Raw genomic sequence first — 15,879 nt, 5'->3', positions numbered from 1 at the left:
CACCAGCCTCCTCTCCTCACCACTCACCTGCCCCTCTCCTCACCTCTCACCAGCCCCTTCTCCTCTCACCAGTCCCCTCTCCTCACCTCTCGCCAGCCTCCTCTCCTCACCTCTCACCAGCCTCCTCTCCTCACCACTCACCTGCCTCTTCTCCTCACCTCTCACCTGCCTCCTCTCCTCACCTCTCGCCAGCCTCCTCTCCTCTCCTCACCACTCACCTGCCTCTTCTCCTCACCTCTCACCAGGCCCTTCTCCTCTCACCAGTCCCCTCTCCTCACCTCTCGCCAGCCTCCTCTCCTCACCTCTCACCAGCCTCCTCTCCTCACCACTCACCTGCCTCTTCTCCTCACCTCTCACCTGCCTCCTCTCCTCACCTCTCGCCAGCCTCCTCTCCTCTCCACTCACCTGCCCCTCTCCTCACCTCTCACCAGCCCCTTCTCCTCTCACCAGTCCCCTCTCCTCACCTCTCGCCAGCCTCCTCTCCTCACCTCTCACCAGCCTCCTCTCCTCACCACTCACCTGCCTCTTCTCCTCACCTCTCTCCTATCTCCTCTCCTCACCTCTCGCCAGCCTCCTCTCCTCTCCCCTCCTTCATCACCAACCTTTCCTTCTCATCACCCCTCACCCTGAACGTCCTCACTCTTTCCTTCTCATCACCCCTCACCAGTCTCCTCTCCTCACCTCTCACCAGCCCCCTCTCCTCTCCTCTCCCCTCCTTCATCACCAACCTTTCCTTCTCATCACCCCTCACCCTGAACGTCCTCACTCTTTTCTTCTTTCCACCCCTCACTTTCTAACTCATTTCTCCTTCTCCCTCACCTTCTAACTCATTTCTCCTTCTCCCTCACCTTCTAACTCATTTCTCCTTCTCCCTCACCTTCACCTCCCTCATTTCCATCACTTATGTTTTAGTGTTTGGAGTATTCAGGAGTTGTGTTTTAGTGGTGTGTGTGTTTGGAGTATTCAGGAGTTGTGTTTTTAGTGGTGTGTGTGTGTTTGGAGTATTCAGTAGTTGTGTTTTAGTGGTGTGTGTGTTTGGAGTATTCAGGAGTTGTGTTTTAGTGGTGTGTGTTTGGAGTATTCAGGAGTTGTGTGTGTGTGTGTGTGTTTGTGTGTAGGTTACCATTCCATGTAAAGTGCAGTGAGCCTCAGTGAAAAGCTCTGTATAAAAAACATGTATTATTGTTAAGGTGTGGCTGCCACTTCCTGTCTGAGAGAAGGTGTTAGACTTAGACATGCCTGTGTATAATGTCATCACACAAACCCCAGCATTCAACACCCCCCCCCCCCCCCCCCCCCTGTCCTGAATAGACTGTGTGTGTTACAGGGAGTCAGACAGGAAATCAAGAATATGACAACTGCCTTTAAATTAACATTTATAACTTTCATCAGAAGAAACTTCACAAACAATTATTATATATTATTTACGGTTTCAGGAATTCCAGTGTCTTGACCCATGCTAATCCTGGTCAACAATACAATAGACAAATATCTCAACCACTCCAAATATTTACAGAACACCAAAAGTAGTGACAATGTTGACTTTTAGTCTCTGTCTCAATGACCTCATTTACAGTACAGTCCACATGTCTGTACAATCACTTCAGAGTCTGGGGTTAGAAACCATGTGGAGTCTGGTCTGTTGTCACGATCATCGTAGTGAGGAAACTAAAGCACAGTGTGAAGATATATTTTTAATGTAAGATGAATGAACACGAAGTACACTAAACAAACCAACAACATGACCAATAACGCCACTGAGTACAAACATGCAACATCACATAGACAATCACCCACAGATTACCCAAGGAATATGGCTTCCTAAATACGGTTCCCAATCAGAGACAACGATAAACAGCTGCCTCTAATTGAGAACCACTCTAGGCAACCATAGACATACAAAACACCTAGACTAGTAAACAACCCCATAAACATACAAAAACCCTAGACAGGACAAAAACCCTAGACAGGACAAAAACCCTAGACAGGACAAAAACCCTAGACAGGACAAAAACCCTAGACAGGACAAAAACCCCAGACAGGACAAAAACCCTAGACAGGACAAAAACCCTAGACAGGACAAAAACCCTAGACAGGACAAAACCCCTAGACAGGACAAAAACCCTAGACAGGACAAAAACCCCAGACAGGACAAAAACCCCAGACAGGACAAAACCCCTAGACAGGACAAAAACCCTAGACAGGACAAAAACCCCAGATAGGCCAAAAACCCCAGACAGGACAAAAACCCTAGACAGGACAAAAACCCCAGACAGGACAAAAACCCCAGATAGGCCAAAAACCCCAGACAGGACAAAACCCCTAGACAGGACAAAAACCCCAGACAGGACAAAAACCCCAGACAGGACAAAACCCCCAGACAGGACAAAACCCCTAGACAGGACAAAAACACAACAAACCACCCCTTGTCACACCCTGACCTAACCAAAATAATGAAGAAAACAAAGATAACTAAGGTCAGGGCGTGACATCTGTAGACCTCTCACTCTCCTCAACATTAAATAACTCTTACGGACAGATTGGTTTGGAGCCAGAGTCTCGTGTGGATCAGAAGACTGTTTGCTTCCACCAGTCTTCAGGTGTCAGATATGGTGACTTATTACACCAGCTTGGTTCAACCAAACCACAAGGAGCCATTGAAATGTCGTAAATCATTAAATCAATAAACGATCAACGAACCGTGACTACGTGGTGCACAAACACAAAACAATATCCCACAAACACAAAACAATATCCCACAAACACAAAACAATATCCCACAAACACAAAACAATATCCCACAAACACAAAACAATATCCCACAAACACAAAACAATATCCCACAAACACAAAACAATATCCCACAAACACAGGTGGGGAAAACTGTTATTTAAATATGATTCCATATTAGAGACAACGATTACCAGCTGTCTCTAATTGGGAACCATACAAAACACCAACCAAGAAAATATAAAAGTAGGAGACAAAAGTTTCAACATGAAACAATTTGAATAAGAACAGGAAGTAGTGTGTGTTAGATACAGTATGGTTCTCTGTTCAATAGTAGACCTCCTCAAACACTGGGTAAAAGTCTCACTCAGATCTTTAGAGTTCTCAGTCTCTGACTCCGCCCGCTGACCTCCTGACCCCCCACAACCCTCTCCATTCTAAAAGGCTGCAGTGCAAAGGTCAATAATCTACGTTGGTTTGGAATTCTGTGTTAAATCTCATCAATATCTTTACAGACCTCCCTCCCTCTCTCTCTAGACACTGTAAAAGGGGGGGGGGAAACGTAATCCGTTTTCAACTGAATTTATTCAAATGAAATGTGTCTTATGCATTTATCCCAGCCCCTCTGAATGAGAGGTGGGGGGGGCTGCCATAATCGACATCCGCGTCTTCAGCGCCCGGAGATCCTTCGGTTAACTGCCTTGCTCAGGGGCAGAAGTACAGATTTTGACCTAGACAGGATCAGTATTCTGACCTGTTTTCTCACCATGACACTCATCACAGGACAGAGTATCAGGTTGTTCTAGACAGGATCAGTATTCTGACCTGTTTTCCCACCATGACACTCATCACAGGACAGAGTATCAGGTTGTTCTAGACAGGATCAGTATTCTGACCTGTTTTCCCACCATGACACTCATCACAGGACAGAGTATCAGGTTGTTCTAGACAGGATCAGACAGTATTCTGACCTGTTTTCCCACCATGACACTCATCACAGGACAGAGTATCAGGTTGTTCTAGACAGGATCAGACAGTATTCTGACCTGTTTTCCCACCATGACACTCATCACAGGACAGAGTATCAGGTTGTTCTAGACAGGATCAGTATTCTGACCTGTTATCCCACCATGACACTCATCACAGGACAGAGTATCAGGTTGTTCTAGACAGGATCAGACAGTATTCTGACCTGTTATCCCACCATGACACTCATCACAGGACAGAGTATCAGGTTGTTCTAGACAGGATCAGACAGTATTCTGACCTGTTTTCCCACCATGACACTCATCACAGGACAGAGTATCAGGTTGTTCTAGACAGGATCAGACAGTATTCTGACCTGTTATCCCACCATGACACTCATCACAGGATAGAGTATCAGGTTGATCTAGACAGAATCAGACAGTATTCTGACCTGTTATCCCACCATGACATCACAGGACAGAGTATCAGGTTGTTCTAGACAGGATCAGTATTCTGACCTGTTATCCCACCATGACACTCATCACAGGACAGAGTATCAGGTTGTTCTAGACAGGATCAGACAGTATTCTGACCTGTTTTCCCACCATGACACTCATCACAGGACAGAGTATCAGGTTGTTCTAGACAGGATCAGTATTCTGACCTGTTTTCCCACCATGACACTCATCACAGGACAGAGTATCAGGTTGTTCTAGACAGGATCAGACAGTATTCTGACCTGTTTTCCCACCATGACACTCATCACAGGACAGAGTATCAGGTTGTTCTAGACAGGATCAGACAGTATTCTGACCTGTTTTCCCACCATGACACTCATCACAGGACAGAGTATCAGGTTGTTCTAGACAGGATCAGACAGTATTCTGACCTGTTTTCCCACCATGACACTCATCACAGGACAGAGTATCAGGTTGTTTTTAGATTGTCAGATAAATATCATGTTATCTAGCTTATCTATCTAGCTTCTCCAATCCCTCCTTGAAAAAGTCATCTCATCTCTAACCTCGTTGTCATGCCAATTCAGTGAAATGGTGAACTAGGTTACATCTGCCCAAACATTCCTCAGATCTTCATCAGTTCTCCCTGTCTTCTTCCTCTCTCTTCTTCTACCTCTCCATGTATCCCAGCACTTCTTCAGGCTAGTTACAATAACTCATTTACACATTTCCCACATTCTTTCTATCAGTCCCTCTATCTCTCCATCCCTTTCCACAATCACTCTATCCTTCTCCTCCATCTCTCTATCCTTCTCCTTCATCTGTCTATTCTTCTCCTCCATCTGTCTGCTGAACTCCCTCTCCATCTTTGTCTGTGAGATCATGATGTTCCTCTGTAACTCAGGTAGGACTATCTTCATCAGGTTTCTCTCTGCTTCAACTCTGGCTTCTCCTTCATAGTTCTCCATCTCCTGTCTGTGTCTCTCCTCCATCTCACTCCTCTCATTCTCTCTCTTCTCTCTAAATCTCTCCAGCTTTCTCTCCATCTCCTCCCTCCTATCAGACTCCCTCTTCAGCTCCCTCTCCAGCTCTCTTTTCTTCTCCTCATCCCTCTCTTCTTCCACCTGTCTCTCCAGTTCACTGGTTCTTTCACTGAGTGTTCTGATATCTCCCTCATGTTCCTGGATCACTCCCTCTATCTTTATCAGAGAGTCCTGCAACTCCTTCTGAAGCCTCTCTCTCAAGTCTCTCTCCTCCCTCTGTTTCCTCTCTCCTCTCTCTCTCTGGATCTTTCCCTCCATCTCTCTAACCTGGTCCTCTGCCTCCTGGTAGGTCTGACTGCTGTAGAATCTCTCTCTGTTTCCTGCCACCATCTCCTCTACCTGATCCAGCAGCTCTGATACCTGAGTGCCATGGGCCCTGTCCTTAATGTTGAGGACGTGGTACCTGCTCCCACTTTTCTCTACAAGCTGCTGGAGGTCCTGACTTCCTGTTTGGAGAAACTCCTCAATGCTCTGCTCTTTCAGGCCATCATCATGGGTGAATAGAATCACAGTGTGTTCCCAACAACCCTCCCCAAACATCTCCTCTATTCTCTCCAGCACCCCTCTCTCCTCCCCCTTAGAGGGCTCCACTGGTATGACCAGGAGGAAGGCGTGGGGTCCCGGGGCAGACAGACGGACACAGAGCCCCACATCCTGTCTCATCTCCTCCAGAGAGAGTCCAGGACAGAACCAGTCTGGAGTGTCCACCAGCACCAGCCGTCTCCCACACACGTCCCCCTCTCTCCTCTTACTCCTCTGGGTCACTGCAGAGGGGCTGGCCTGGGCCCCAAACTCCTCTCTGCCCAGGATGGTGTTTCCTGCTGCACTCCTCCCAGCCCCTGTCCTCCCCAGCAGCACCAGTCTCAGCTCAGACACACTGGGAGACACTGGGGAGTCTGGACTGCTGCTCTGTCCTCCCACTGCAACACAACACACAGTACTGATCAACACTCTGACTCTCTGGAGGATGTACAACAGTGTCTAATATAATATCATCTACATCCATAACTCACTAGATGGAGGATGTACAACAGTGTCTAATATAATATCATCTACATCCATAACTCACTAGATGGAGGATGTACAACAGTGTCTAATATAATATCATCTACATCCATAACTCACTAGATGGAGGATGTACAACAGTGTCTAATATAATATAATCTACATCCATAACTCACTAGATGGAGGATGTACAACAGTGTCTAATATAATATCATCTACACCCATAACTCACTATCTGGAGGAGGTACAACAGTGTCTAATATAATATAATCTACATCCATAACTCACTAGATGGAGGATGTACAACAGTGTCTAATATAATATCATCTACACCCATAACTCACTAGATGGAGGATGTACAACAGTGTCTAATAGAATATAATCTACATCCATAACTCACTAGATGGAGGATGTACAACAGTGTCTAATATAATATAATCTACACCCATAACTCACTAGATGGAGGAGGTAACTCCATGCTGTTTGTCCTCCTCAGTGGAAGTGTGGGGTCTGTATCTGAGGTCTCTCCTCCCACTGTAACACAACATACTGACTCATCAGAGACACATTTAAAACATAGTATAAACAAACTACAAATACATTACACATCATAGTGAAATATAGATTATTGGAGAACATAGAGAATATCAAGATTGATGACAGTTTGAGACAATATTGATAACTCACTAAGTGGAGGAAGGTCCTCTATAGACTAGAAACAGTAGGAGACAACAGGACAATATTGATAACTCACTAAGTGAAGGATGGTCCTCTATAGACTAGAAACAGTAGGAGACAACAGGACAATATTGATAACTCACTAAGGGAAGGATGGTCCACTATAGACTAGAAACAGTAGGAGAAAACAGGACAATATTGATAACTCACTAAGTGAAGGATGGTCCACTATAGACTAGAAACAGTAGGAGACAACAGGACAATATTGATAACTCACTAAGTGAAGGATGGTCCACTATAGACTAGAAACAGTAGGAGACAACAGGACAATATTGATAACTCACTAAGGGAAGGATGGTCCTCTATAGACTAGAAACAGTAGGAGACAACAGGACAATATTGATAACTCACTAAGTGGTGGAAGGCTGATGCTCTTTCTCCTCCTGACTGGGAGTATGGAACCTGTATCTGACGTCTCTCCATGTTCTAGAATAATAGAACAACCATTTAGAATGGGAACATTTACCTCAGTGACACATGAAGGCACATAGACCTACTGAAGGGGAGTTCTGGGTTTCTACTGAAATGTTAAGTATCACATATCTCACTCACCAGTCATCTGGGCTGAGATCTCTCTTCTCAGTCTCTCTACCTCAGTCTTCACATCACATATCTGTTGAGCTGAAATAACAAAGGAGGACTAGGATCTGAATTCTGTGTTAAAGACTTTAGACAGAAATATGATGCAGAGGGAAAGTATGAAGTGATGGACAACAATATTCACAACTCAGTGGAGAGTCGACAATAACCTGAGAATTGAGGAAAGTACAGAAGACTAAATGTATTAATGGTGTGAATAATCTTACCCAGTTCAGCATTTTCATTGTTGACATTCTCCACCTGTTTGTCTCTTTCCTTTAACTGCTTCCCTCTCTCCTCTAGTAGGTTGTCTTTCTCTTCTACTTCCTGTCTCCTCTCTTCTACTTCCTGTCTCCTCTCTTTTAGTTCATTTTCTTTTCCCTCCAGTAGTTTGTCTCTCTCTTCCAGTAGTCTGTCCTTCTCTCCCAGTCTGTGGTTGCTGTCCTCTAGTTGAATGTCTCTATCCTTTAGTTGTTTGACTCTCTCTTCCAGTAGTCTGTCCTTCTCTCCCAGTCTGTGGTTGCTGTCCTCTAGTTGAATGTCTCTATCCTTTAGTTGTTTGTCTTTCTCTTCCAGTAGTTTGTCCTTCTCTCCCAGTCTGTGGTTTCTGTCCTCTAGTTGAATGTCTCTATCCTTTAGTTGTTTGTCTCTCTCTTCCAGTAGTCTGTCCTTCTCTCCCAGTCTGTGGTTCCTGTCCTCTAGTTGAATGTCTCTATCCTTTAGTTGTTTGACTCTCTCTTCCAGTAGTCTGTCCTTCTCTCCCAGTCTGTGGTTTCTGTCCTCTAGTTGAAGGTATTTTTCCTGCAGTAATTTGTCTCTCTCTTCCAGTAGTCTGTCCTTCTCTCCCAGTCTGTGGTTGCTGTCCTCTAGTTGAATGTCTCTATCCTTTAGTTGTTTGACTCTCTCTTCCAGTTGTCTGTCCTTCTCTCCCAGTCTGTGGTTGCTGTCCTCTAGTTGAATGTCTCTATCCTTTAGTTGTTGGTCTCTCTCTTCCAGTTGTCTGTCCTTCTCTCCCAGTCTGTGGTTCCTGTCCTCTAGTTGAATGTCTCTATCCTTTAGTTGTTTGTCTCTCTCTTCCAGTAGTCTGTCCTTCTCTCCCAGTCTGTGGTTCCTGTCATCTAGTTGAAGGTCTTTGTCCTGCAGTAGGACTCTGAAGTTCTCTACTTGGCTGTTCTTGTCCTGCAGGTTCTTTCTCAGAGCCTCTAGTTGAATGTCTCTATCCTTTAGTTGCTTGTCTTTCTCTTCCAGTTGGTTTTCTTTCTCTTCTAATAGTTTCTCCCTCTGTTCCATTATCTGGTTCTTCTCCTCCAGGAGTCTCTCTTTCTCTCTCACTTCCTGGGTCATATCATCCAGTTGTGTGTCTTTCTCTCTCACTTCCTGGGTCATATCATCCAGTTGTTTGTCTTTCTCTCTCACTTCCTGGGTCATATCATCCAGTTGTGTGTCTTTCTCCTTTAGTTGTTTTATCATCTCCTGTCTTAATTTCTCTTTTAATTCTTTTTCCATCTTCAACTCTGAGAGCAATTAACATATTTAATTGGTTGTTTGAATAAGTAATGTATTAATTAATTCAATAGTATGTCTATAAAGACATTATCATTTGATGGAGGTGGTACAATTATTAGTAATTATTTCCTCCAGTCAACAGTTATCTGAGCTGAACCAATCATCAACTGGTCTATTGACTATTTGATACATTACAAATGAATTAGTCTGAAAAACTGAATGACATCACTCATGTTTCCTGATTCAATCCTCTCTCCTCCAGACTCTCTCATACTTACCAAGCTCACCAGCTGATGCCTCCCTCTTCAGCTTGTTCTCCTGGGTCTCATGTTGTAAATACCGTGATCCTGAGTCTATGGTGTAAAACAGAGAGGTGAGTTCTGTGTGGTAGACCACATCACTATATACAGAACAAACAGGACCAATCAGATTTCTCCTGTCACTCAAACCTCCCTCATGTAGGGACTGTGGGCACCAATGAGATCTGGTTAACTTCATAAATAATGTTGTTTTGTTATTGGAATATCTCTGATCAAATGATTATTTTCATTGTTTGTGATAACCAGCATTGGGCTCTATGGCAGATACAGGATATTGTGTCAGGAGGCAGGGTTCTATGGAATATACATTCAGTAGAATGTGAAGAACATATGACATCTTAATCCAACCTACCTTGAGAACATTTGGGGAGAGTATTGATAAATGTAAAGAAACTGATTTAATTTGTAGTCTTGAAGAAGAAACACTGCTGTTCACAAGGCCTGTAGTTTTTATAGTATCAGATTAACACTCTGGTCTGTTCTTTGTCTTGTGTTATTGGTTGTCAATAAACAAAACAGACAAATAAGTAATTACTCACGTCGTCCTGATCATCCATTATCCAAGATGGAGAGTCATGAATAATGATCGTGTAAAACAGAATGCATTAGTTATTATTGTTCATTGAATTTCTGCTTCATTACATAATTTAATTAAATACCATACATCATATTGGAATGACTGTTTATCACATTCATTACTAACGTACATCTAGGGAAAGGGATGTAAGCAGTGCTACTATTGGAACAGTCTAAACATCACAGAATGATTCATACTAGGACATCAAACTGAATTCAAGCTGATTACATGTTAATATTGGAGTGTGAAATGTTGACCTCTATGGAAGATATATTGTGGGAGAACTATGTGAAATGTTGAACTCTATGGCAGATATATTGTGGGAGGACGAAGTGAAATATTGACCTCAATGCCAGATATATTGTGGGAGGACGAAGTGAAATATTGACCTCAATGCCAGATATATTGTGGGAGGACGAAGTGAAATGTTGACCTCAATGCCAGATATATAGTGGGAGGACTATGTGAAATATTGACCTCTATGGCAGATATATAGTAGAAGGACTATGTGAAATGTTGACCTCTATGGCAGATATATTGTGGGAGGGCTATGTGAAATATTGACCTCAATGGCAGATATATAGTGGGAGGGCTATGTGAAATATTGACCTCTATAGCAGATATATAGTGGGAGGACTATGTGAAATATTGACCTCTATGGCAGATATATAGTAGAAGGACTATGTGAAATATTGACCTCAATGCCAGATATATTGTGGGAGGACTATGTGAAATATTGACCCCTATAGCAGATATATAGTGGGAGGACTATGTGAAATATTGACCTCTATGGCAGATATATAGTAGAAGGACTATGTGAAATATTGACCTCTATAGCAGATATATAGTGGGAGGACTATGTGAAATATTGACCTCTATAGCAGATATATAGTGGGAGGACTATGTGAAATATTGACCTCTATAGCAGATATATAGTGGGATGACTATGTGAAATATTGACCCCTATAGCAGATATATAGTGGGAGGACTATGTGAAATATTGACCTCTATGGCAGATATATAGTGGGAGGACTATGTGAAATATTGACCTCTATGGCAGATATATATTGGGAGGACTATGTGAAATATTGACCTCTATGGCAGATATATAGTAGAAGGACTATGTGAAATATTGACATCTATGACAGATATATAGTGGAAGGACTATGTGAAATATTGACCTCTATAGCAGATATATAGTGGGAGGACTATGTGAAATATTGACCTCTATGGCAGATATATAGTGGGAGGACTATGTGAAATATTGACCTCTATGGCAGATATATAGTAGAAGGACTATGTGAAATGTTGACCTCTATGGCAGATATATTGTGGGAGGGCTATGTGAAATATTGACCTCAATGGCAGATATATAGTGGGAGGGCTATGTGAAATATTGACCTCTATAGCAGATATATAGTGGGAGGACTATGTGAAATATTGACCCCTCTAGCAGATATATAGTGGGAGGACTATGTGAAATATTGACCTCTATGGCAGATATATAGTAGAAGGACTATGTGAAATATTGACCTCTATAGCAGATATATAGTGGGAGGACTATGTGAAATATTGACCTCTATAGCAGATATATAGTGGGAGGACTATGTGAAATATTGACCTCTATGGCAGATATATAGTGGGAGGACTATGTGAAATATTGACCTCTATGGCAGATATATAGTGGGAGGACTATGTGAAATGTTGACCTCTATGGCAGATATATTGTGGGAGATTTATGATATTAAAATTCTGGATCATTTGAAGAACATCTATACATCTTAATCCAACCTACCTTGAGAACATTTGGGGAGAGTATTGATAAATGTAAAGAAACTGATTTAATTTGTAGCCTTGAAGAAGACACACTGCTGTTCACAAGGCCTGTAGTTTTTATAGTATCAGATTAACACTCTGGTCTGTTCTTTGTCTTGTGTTATTGGTTGTCAATAAACAAAACAGACAAATAAGTAATTACTCACGTGGGACTGATCATCCATTATCCAAGATGGATAGTCATGAATAATGATCATGTAAAACAGAATGTATTAGTTATTATCATGACCTTCAAATCACCATCTGTCACATGATCCTCTCAAATACCATAGTGATGTGATGTACATCAGAGGGGTGTGACTGTTCATCACATTCATTACTAATGACAATCAAGGGACGTGACAGTAATGTTGGAATGGTTCTAATGCTTTAGGACCAGCTCAAAGCTCAGAGTGATGGTAATATGCATTGTAACTAGTTGATATTCAGAATGAATCTAGTCTATTCATCTGTAACTCCTACTATGAACTCCTACCTACATGAGAAAGTACAAGTGTTCTGTACAGGGAAAGAGACTGGTTGTTATTGTTGTTGTTTAGGTGTTTAGAAACATTACTGGACTTCTAGAACACTTACCTCCTCTGTCCAATAAACTCACTGTAGCCTCCTCCTTCTGTTCTCCATGGATGACCTGACAGATGTAGAATCCTGTATCTGACCTCCTGAAGTCTCTCAGCCTCAGAGACACGTTGCCTCTCTTCAGCTCCTGGGTGATCAGACTCACTCTGCCCTTATAGCCACTCGTCTCTGTCACCTGGCCATTCTTATACAGGTAAATACACTCTGTCCTTTTAAACCACCTGATCGTCGTGGCAACAGCACTGGTGTCAGGTGAGAGGTGACAGGGGAGGGTGACCTCTTTACCAACATCAGCCCTCACATAGTCTTCTGAGGTGAGTTTAAACTGATCTGTTCAGAAAGAGAGAACATTTCATGTTTAATGACATCATCTGTGTCAGGAACACAAATCCTCTCAGTACATTTATAAACACATCTGAATTAATAACTACAACAGACATACAACAACCAGGACCATGTCAATTCTAAACTACAACCCCCACAATCCCAGACAGACAGATTCATTTGAAGGAAAGTCTATATGTCATAGAAGAATGTGATGCTACAATCTAGAATGATATTATCCCATTTGTTCCCACATCTTTCCCAGACATGCCACTATGCTAATCTTATGCCACTAGTAGCCTAACATGTCATCCATTTTGATGATTTATTTATTTAAAAGTATGTTTTATTCTTGGTCACATTTGTGACAGAGTGCTCTGTCTATAATAACATGAACAGATATTTACCCCTATTCCTCAACCTCTATATCTATATACCTCAGCCCACTTACCCACACACCTAAACTCAATGACCCACACACCCCAGCCCTGTTACCCCTATTCCTCAACCTCAATATCTATATACCTCAGCCCACTTACCCACACACCTAAACTCAATGACCCACACACCCCAGCCCTGTTACCCCCATGCCCTAACCCCCACATGCCAATACCCTCAAACCTATACAATCAAGTACAGATACAGGTATATCTAAAATAAATTATAAAATTAGAATAAATGAGAGGCTCTGTATTTTCCCATTAGTCAGACATGTTTGTCAGGAAGCTGAGCACTTAAGAGCATTGGACCAGTAACCCAAACGTCGCTGGGTTGAATCCCTGAGGAAACTAGGAAAACATGTGTTGATGTGCCCTTGAGCAAGGCACTGAATCCTAATTGCTCTGGATACATATTTTATTTATTTAACGAGGCAAGTCAGTTCAGAACAAATTCTTATTTACAATGACACCCAGACAACACTGGACCAATTGTGCTCTGCCCTATGCCACTCCCAATCATGTTATACAGCCTGGAATTGAACCAGAGACTGTAGAGACACCTCTCACACTGAGACACAGCACCATAGACAGCTGCTCCACTCAGGAGCCCAACTTATTTGTTGATATGTACAACTTTAACTTCTCTAGAGCCAGTAAAGTACAAAAGGTTGATTTTCTTCCATATTGTGTCAGACTGGATTAAATGGGTTCTATGATAAAGAGATGTTTGGAGGGAGAGGTCACTGTGGAGCAGTAGAGCTGTTTCTCACAACAATCTGAACAGTTCTTCCATATTTATGATGATTGTAGGGGCTTCCTTCCTCTTGACCAGAACCACTTCCCAAGCCTGAAGTGGTTTTGTTTCAGACGCATACAGTCCACATTCCAAGTTCCCAAACGGCCAAAACATTCAATGAGATCCAGGGATATGGTGCAACAAAAAGGTTTATTCTTATTATATCTCACAAAAAACATATTCTCCGATCAACTTAAAACATAGATTACTTGACGTGAAAAATACATATTATGACCTGTTTGTTGTCTGTTTAAAAGACTATACCACTCCCGAGTCTAGCTAGGACTCCCCCTCCCCCGAAGGCCCAACTTCCTGTCTTTATCCTGTCGCTAACACACTGACCACAGTACAATGAATGGTCAAGAGGAGGAGCTAAAACCTAAGGTACACTTATAACAAAGGAATATATCTCAATGAGGTCAATTTAAATCATCAAGGTGCCTGATATTTCATCATATACATTCATATTTCATATATTTACACACCTTTACATGGAGCTCTGTATGTTCTGTCTTTTATAGAAATATGTCCACATCGGCTCTAACATACCGGCCCATAATTGTTAACAGCAGTGAAAACATTACAGTTACTTAATATTTAAAAAATAGAGCCAATTCACAAAACATTCTATACCAGAGCACTATTACGGTTCATAGCTACACTACCGTTCAAAGTTTGGGGTCACTTAGAAATGTCCTTGTTTTTGAAAGAAAAGCTTTTTTTTTGTCCATTCAAATAACATCAAATTGATCAGAAATACAGTATAGACATTGTTAATGTTGTAAATGACTATTGTAGCTGGAAACGGCTGATTTTTAATGGAATATCTACATAGGTGTACAGAGGCCCATTATCAGCAACCATCATTCCTGTGTTCCAATGGCACGTTGTGTTAGCTAATCCAAGTTTATCATTTTAAAAATGCTAAATAATCATTAGAAAACCCTTTTGCAATTATGTTAGCACAGCTGAAAACTGTTGTTCTGGTTAAAGAAGCAATAAAACTGGCCTTATTTAGACTAAAAAGAAAATCTGAACAGTTCTTCCATATGTATGATGATTGTAGTGGCTTCCTTCCTCTTGAGCATAACCACTGTCCAAGCCTGAAGTGGGGTTGTTTGGGACGTATACAGTCCACATTCAAAGTTCCCAAACGGCCAAAATATTCAATGAGAATATTGAACTCTCTGAAGAGTTCTTCCATATGTATGATGACTGTAGTGGCTTCCTCTCCTCTTGAGCATAGCCACAGGCTCAAAATGGCTAGAAACGAAGACGTTCTTCTGAAACTCATCAGTCTATTCTTGTTCTGAGAAATGAAGGATATTCCATGTGAGAAATTGCCAGGAAACTGAAGATCTCGTACAACGCTGTGCACTGTACTTCAAAGAACAGCGCAAACTGTCTCTAACCAGAAGAGAAAGAGTGGGAGGCCCCGGTGCACAACTGAGCAAGAGGACAAGTACATTAGAGTGTGTAGTGTCGTGGAAATTTCCTCTATTTACCAAATCATGAGGTTAAACCACACACAAGTCAGAGTTAGTTATCAAAGTCCATTTTTAATTTTATGAGCTCTATCACAACCCTGTGACTCTCAGATCAATTCAGTGTCTATCAATGAATTCTCTGAGAGTCCCTTCCACATTTCAACTGAGATCCTTTATAGAAAAGACACACACAGGATAAGACAGCATCGGCATAATTCATGGTTCAGCTTTGTCTCCTAAAACATGTTATTTTCTCAAACTCAGAACCATAAACCAATCCTCCATATCAACAGGCATATATCAAATCCATCCTATCTTGACAAGATCACAGAGACACACTGACTGGCACACAGACATTGTGGAGCCAAGAGATACACGCTTGACCTCTCCCCTCTCTCTGGCCCAAACAACTTAGTCTTGACATAGAACAGATACTGCAACCCCGCCACAGTATTATACAAAAATAACATTCTGATGAGAAGTAATTTACAAACA

The 15,879-nt window shown here is 42.1% G+C and overlaps 2 protein-coding genes across 6 annotated transcripts in view; both read right to left on the bottom strand.

The window, feature by feature from the left end:
- Positions 1-1,363: 1,363 nt before the first annotated feature.
- Positions 1,364-15,879, bottom strand: part of LOC110510486 (uncharacterized) — an 84,879-nt gene continuing 70,363 nt past the window's right edge. Inside the window, exon 7 of the mRNA XM_090236883.1 lies at positions 1,364-4,558. The gene's annotated coding sequence lies outside the window, so the exon portion shown is untranslated. The remainder of the gene's footprint in view (positions 4,559-15,879) is intronic.
- Positions 1,364-15,879, bottom strand: part of LOC110525075 (uncharacterized) — a 42,733-nt gene continuing 28,217 nt past the window's right edge. Inside the window, exons 1-7 of one of the 5 annotated variants that reach the window (XR_016496485.1) lie at positions 9,304-9,851; positions 7,747-9,033; positions 7,493-7,561; positions 7,292-7,366; positions 6,659-6,736; positions 3,627-6,117; positions 1,364-3,484 (exon numbers count right to left, since the gene is read on the bottom strand). Coding sequence is in view for 4 of the 5 variants with exons in the window: in XM_090236878.1 (XP_090093004.1) it covers positions 4,871-6,117; positions 6,659-6,736; positions 7,292-7,366; positions 7,493-7,561; positions 7,747-9,025 (2,748 nt within the window). In the remaining variant the exon portion in view is untranslated. Of the gene's footprint in view, positions 6,118-6,658; positions 6,737-7,291; positions 7,367-7,492; positions 7,562-7,746; positions 9,034-9,303; positions 9,859-15,879 lie in introns of those variants that run through there. The other 4 variants (XM_090236878.1, XM_090236877.1, XM_090236875.1 and 1 more) reach the window with 4 other exon arrangements.

This window comes from Oncorhynchus mykiss, chromosome 6 (genome assembly GCF_057628025.1).
Source record: "Oncorhynchus mykiss isolate SJ-2025 chromosome 6, ASM5762802v1, whole genome shotgun sequence".
Lineage (NCBI taxonomy): Eukaryota > Metazoa > Chordata > Actinopteri > Salmoniformes > Salmonidae > Oncorhynchus > Oncorhynchus mykiss.
This window is presented reverse-complemented; position numbering and strand designations above follow the sequence as displayed.